Source organism: Apaloderma vittatum, unplaced genomic scaffold (assembly GCF_000703405.1).
Source record: "Apaloderma vittatum isolate BGI_N311 unplaced genomic scaffold, ASM70340v1 scaffold1685, whole genome shotgun sequence".
Classification (NCBI taxonomy): Eukaryota; Metazoa; Chordata; class Aves; order Trogoniformes; family Trogonidae; genus Apaloderma; species Apaloderma vittatum.
Genome location: NW_009717444.1, coordinates 36,330 through 41,856, shown reverse-complemented (window position 1 = coordinate 41,856; position 5,527 = coordinate 36,330). Strand labels below are relative to the sequence as shown.

The 5,527-nt window shown below is 55.9% G+C and overlaps 1 protein-coding gene across 1 annotated transcript in view; it reads left to right on the top strand.

Annotated features, from left to right (window-relative positions):
• Positions 1–50: 50 nt before the first annotated feature.
• TMEM240 (transmembrane protein 240) overlaps positions 51–5,527 on the top strand; it is a 12,960-nt gene continuing 7,483 nt past the window's right edge. The window contains exon 1 of the mRNA XM_009869876.1: positions 51–262. Coding sequence (XP_009868178.1) covers positions 51–262 — 212 coding nt within the window. The remainder of the gene's footprint in view (positions 263–5,527) is intronic.

The following is a 5,527-nucleotide window of genomic DNA, read 5'->3' as shown; positions in this document are numbered from 1 at the left end:
TGGGTGTGTGTGTGCGTGTGCACGCGTGTGCACCCTGGCAGACACCAAAGATGATTTTCTTTATCACCGCTTCGGGCTTTGGCAATCAAACTAGAGTCAATGTTTTATTCCATCATCCAGAGTTGACCAGATGCCTTGGTTGTGGGCTCTTACAGGCAATAGCTTGCTTGATGGACATGAATGCGTTGTTGGACAGATTTCACAATTACATCTTACCGCATCTGAGAGGGGAAGACCGAGTTTGTCACTGCAACTGTGGGAGGTAAGTTACCTGCATCCCACCCCTCTCACCTCTCCCCTCCAGCCCCTTCCCTGCTCATCTCACTGGAGGGGCACAGCGAGGTGGTGGCCCTCAGCAAGCTGCTGCTGGCTGGGCTACCATTTTTGCATTCTGGCTGTGTCTCACCTTCTTCAGCAGCTCCTGCATGAACACATGGGTGGTTTGGGTTTGTTTTTTTTTTTGCTTTTCCGGAAGAAGAGTTTTCCGTGGGCCTGGAAGTCCATTTTCCTTTGTGTGCATGCTTGTGTATATGCGTCTTCGAGCCCTGAGAAAGTGAGTAACTTTCGTTTAAACGCTTGTCATTTTGCCTTTGTCGTCACGGGGCCGTGTTGTTTCCCGGCGTGTCTGTGGTCTGGGTGTTGCAGTCGGTGGCTGCGTGGCTTGAAGGGAACGAGGTTTGGAGAACCGTGAGGATCTGTGTCTGGGAAGGAGTGCGGCTGCCTAGGACAGTGTCACTCGGAGGCTTTGTAATCTTCGATCAGCTTTTAATTCTCTGTGGTTTCCCTCCTGGGAGTTGTCATGCAGAAGCTGGGCAGAGCACACCAAGGTCTGTGGTTTTGTGGAGCGTTTAGTGAGCGTCGGGGTGAATTCGTGCCGGGAGTGATGCCTTTGCTGTGCACAAGTTTATGACTGGACAAACAGCCACCTCTCCCTCAATTCTGCCGGACGACGCAGCGCTTCTCGTGTCGTGTGCGATCGCTGAGGTGCCCAGCTCGCCACAGGGCTTTGGCTGCTCCCTGCGTTGGAGCCTGATTTTCGGGGAGGGGAATTGCTCTCTTCTTTGTGGGACCGTTGTGGGTGATCCCTACCCTGCGCTCCTCAAGGCCTCATCCCCCTCCTGTGCCTGGTTACTCACTGCCTGCCGGAGAGTTTCTTGTCTGTGGGGGAGTAAAGCAGCGCGAGGCTGTGCCAGCTAAAGGACATACTGGGGGAGCCCTCCCCTGCCACATCCAGCGTTTAGATGGAGCTTCACTCCTCTTGGAGCTGCCTCTGGAGCCGGCTGCATCCTGCCTCCCCGGCGTCACATCCCTCTGGCAGCCCTGGCATGGAAGCCAAGCTGAAGCCGGGATGTGCATCGCTTACTGAAGGGAAACTGCTTTGCCCTTCCGCTCGGCTTCGCGCACCGAAGGTGATTGTTACCTTTCTCCCCGCGGTTCCTCCTCGGGCTCCTGTGGCGAAACAGCAAAGAAGGTACAAGCAGCACCTCGGGGCCAAACGCGGGCAGGCCCTGAGGGGTCTAGCAAGCAGCCCCTGCGTCCCTGGCTCCTTGGGCACCCCAGGCACCCCAGGCACCCCTATGTTAAGGTCAATTGGGAAGACTGTGGACAAGAAACATCCACTGGCGCCTTTGACTTATTTTTTGGCAAGGGATTAGCTTTTCCTCAAGTATTTTTATTTGAGTCCTCGTGATGTTTTTCAGTAGCTGCGAGTTTTCCTCTGCCTCTTCAACCAATTTTTTGTTTTCGCTTGTCACAGCTGTGTTCAGTGGGGGTGAAAATCGAGTTTAACATCATCTGAAGCGACTGAGGAGTGTCAGGTCTCTCTGGTGCTGTTGGCAGAGTGTCCCTCCTGCCCAAGCCTGAGAAGGTGGCAGGGGCACTCCTCTCTCCTCTGACTGTCTGTCTGCAGAGATGCTGTTGAGACAGATAAATTAGCCATGGCACTCTCCCCAGACATACTTAGGTCATTTCTTAGAAAGTGCACAAACCCGCTTCCAAATTGTCAAGCACGCATCTGAGAGGAGGTGAAAAGCGAAAAGTTTACCATTTGCCCTAGGTATGGGTATGGAGAAGTAACGGCTCTTGCCGGCAGAGCCAGCGTACCCGTCTCTGCTCCCGGGCACGGGCTCTTGTTGGGCACGAGCGTTGGTGTCAACACGTCCACGCTCCGACGTAGGAGGCGCTTGCACAGAGCCTCAGCTAAGGTTTGGTCTGTGATCCTCACCAGCTCTGACCTGCTGCCCCAATGCCAGCGTTCAGAATTCTTTGATTTAAAATGCAGGTGATGCTGAACGTGCCCTATCCTTTTTTTTTTTTTTTTTTCTCCCCAGCTGGTCTGAGTGCAGGCCTCTGGCGCACATAGCCTGAGCCGTAAGCGATTTGGCCTCGTGCTAGGCAAGGGATGCGTCCTGGAGCACGTTGTGAGCAGTGGTACTAGCGATCGGCAAAAGGCTCTTAATTTGCCAGTAACCAAAGGGAGTCCTTGGAGGAGGGGCCTGGCTGCAGTTCAGTGTGTTGCAGGGAGGAATGGGGAAAATGAGTAAATGTTGCAGAAATGGAAAGGAAGGAGGAATTGGAATAGATGAAGATTGACGTGCAATAGGCTGAGCTGCTGCGACGTTTTTTCCCTCCTGCCCTAGCCCAGGTTGTAGTGTCAGTCACACCAACTAATTCATTCAGAAATGTTTTCCTTCCATCCTGGTTGTATCCTTCCTCAGGGTATCAGAGTTGACCTCTTCCCCAGGTGTGGTCTAACACCTTCAGGCTGGATTGGGAGTACCTGGCCGTGCTCTCCAGACAGAATCAGAACCTGTGCCGAGCATCGTTGTGTCACTGAGAGGGGCTGGAACTCTTGCCGTGCTGGTGGTGGCTCCACTCAGCGAGGCCTGATTCGGTGTGTGTCCCACGCACCAGCCAGGTGTGCCAGGGGATTTGGGGCTCTATGTCCCATCTTGTCCCTGCAAGGCTCAAGGGGAAGGAAAAAAAATCCCAGACTTCAGCCTTTGGCTGTCCCTGCTGCTCTTTGATGCCCTTCCCAGGCAGGACACCGGGCAGACTGCAGCAGCCCTGCCCGTTCGGCTCTTGGCTCACAGGCTGGGAAAGGCAGATCTGTGCCCCTGGCAGTGGGATGGGGGCCTGGATGTGTTTCCAGCTCCCTCTCCTCTCTTGGTTCTGTCTACACTTTTTTGCTCCCTGGGGAGGAGCGGCAGTGACAACAGTGAGTCTCCTGCCAGGGTTGGTCTCTGGTGGGGGGTGGCAGGCAGCAGTATGAGCCCTACCCAGGGGTGCCCAGGCTCTGCTCACATTTGCGGGCTCCAGGCTCATTAGAGTCACCTGGGTGCGTGGCCAAGCAGGGCTGTCTCCTCAGAGAGCTCTTCAGGTTGCACGGAGGTTGTGGCTGGGTGTCTCCTCATGGGCAGTGACAGGTCTTTCCCTGGACTCTGCCTGTTCTCCTCTCCATGGGGGACTGGGTCTAGCAGGAAGGTCCCAGGACAAGTGGAAGGGAATCCTCACCGGGGGCACCCTGCCCACTTCTTCCTGAAATGCTCTGCCTCACCAAGGGGGCCTCATCTCCTGCAACTGGGGAATACACTTGGGTTTTGTCCCCATGTTTCTAAGCGCTCGGTGTGTTAGTGGTGACTGAGTAGAGTCACTGGGATCAAGACATTTGGAGAAGAAAACCCCAGCCCCATCTTCAGGTGCTGCTGAATGCAGGACACTTGTCACTGCTGGGGCTGCTGTCCCCTGCCCTGCGGGTTCCCTGGGGCTGCCTGAGGCTGAAGCTGCTGCTTGTTGCTTTACACCAGAAGCAAGGCAGCCCTGGTGGGTGCTTTTGAGGTCTGTGGTGTCAGAAGGGAGTTGTGGCTTCTTGCTGGACACATGAGGACCGAAATGCTGTGAAGGCTGCACTGTGCAAAGCTTTTAGCAACTGCCTGTGGCTGCGGGGACTTGATCCCGTGGCTGGCTGGCTGCGCGATGGGAGGCGATGCTGTCTGGAGTTGCACATGCGGATCTGATGCATGTTTGATGCATATTTGCAGTCTCTTGGGTAGCAACATCCACTGAGCCACTCATTTCAGTTTAAGCCTGGGCTGGACGGTGCCTCTGCCATAGGAGCGGTCCCACTCCGAGTTGGATGTTCCTCTGGGCTGTGAGTGGGAGCAGCTGTGCTCCAGCTGTTCGGCTGCACTGGTGCTTCCCCACTCAGATGTCCAAGGGGGAGCAACACTACCAGAACCCCTGAAGCCAGTCAAAATTCAGTGGGAAAACAGTCCTGCCCGTCACTTGGGGAAGGGAAGCTGGTGTAGAGACGGTGCGTGGAGTGAGAACATCAGCAGGGAGGAAGGTCTGGCTCTGGCACCTGGTGCTGCTACTGAGCCTGCACAGACACACCGTGTGTGACAGGGACTGTTCCTCTCCTAACATCTGCCTTCTTGCTGGGGGATGAAGGGGTGACAGCCACATTTACACCTATGCTGGCTCCTGTTGATGCCGTGCTGGAATGTGCATGCTGGAGCAGATCCCTGGAGGAGCTTGGCACTCTGTGTCCTCAGCATGTGGAGATATTCGGGCTGTCCAAATCACTACGCTGGGGCCTGTCTGCATGCAGGCAGCCCTCCTCCTGTGGTCCTACCTGTTCCCAGGAGAGAGCAGGGCTAAGGGGACTGCAGAGGCATAGCGCTGCCCCAGTCCCAGTGTGTCTGTCCCAGCCAGCAAAGGGTCCTCTCTGGAAGCAGAGAGCTGGCAGCAGATCAGGAGCTGGGTGATGTCATGCAAAGGAAAAACACCAAAGGGCGTCCGTGGAGGCAGGGTGTGTTGGAGACAACAGATGACACCTGCATGGAGTAAGGACCAATCAAAACAGCGTGGGGGGCTTGGAAGTTCCCTGTCTGGGAAAGGGTGGGGGACCTCAGGAGCTCTGGCGTGTATTCTCCTTGCCACTGACCTTCTGAGTGACCTTGGGTGAGTCTTGCCCTCTCAGGCCAAGTCCCTCCCCGTAAGTGGGGTTAGAAAGGGCCAAGAGCAGCATCAGCCTTCCCCGAATGCCCACCCACCCTGCAGCAGAGCTCAGCACCTCCACGCTTAGGGCAGGGACAGCCCTATGCTGTCAGGAGGCACACAGGGAGATATGGTTTTCCTCCTTTCTCTGGAAAAACTGTTAAACCTGTCCCCAGGTCCTCCGTGGATGTGCTGGGAGTGCTCGTTGCCTGGTGCTGGAGACCACCAGGTCTTTCTTGGGCTTTTGGTAGCTGCCACAGTGCCAAGGGTCCCAGGGAGATGTTTTCACCTGTGCCATCCACGCTGGTCTTCAGATTGGCTTTGCTGGTGTGTTTGGGGAGAGGCTGCAAGGTCAGACAGGGATGCAGAACAGGGATGCTCCGCACTTCCCTCTAGATCCACTTTCAGCCCCTGCCCCGTGTCGGGCATGCCTCAGGGCTGGCCAGCAAGGCAGCGTAAGCCACATTCCCCCCAAATCCTGCTGCAGCTGGAGATGGGGAATGGGTCAGTCTGGCCGCGTTTGTGACAG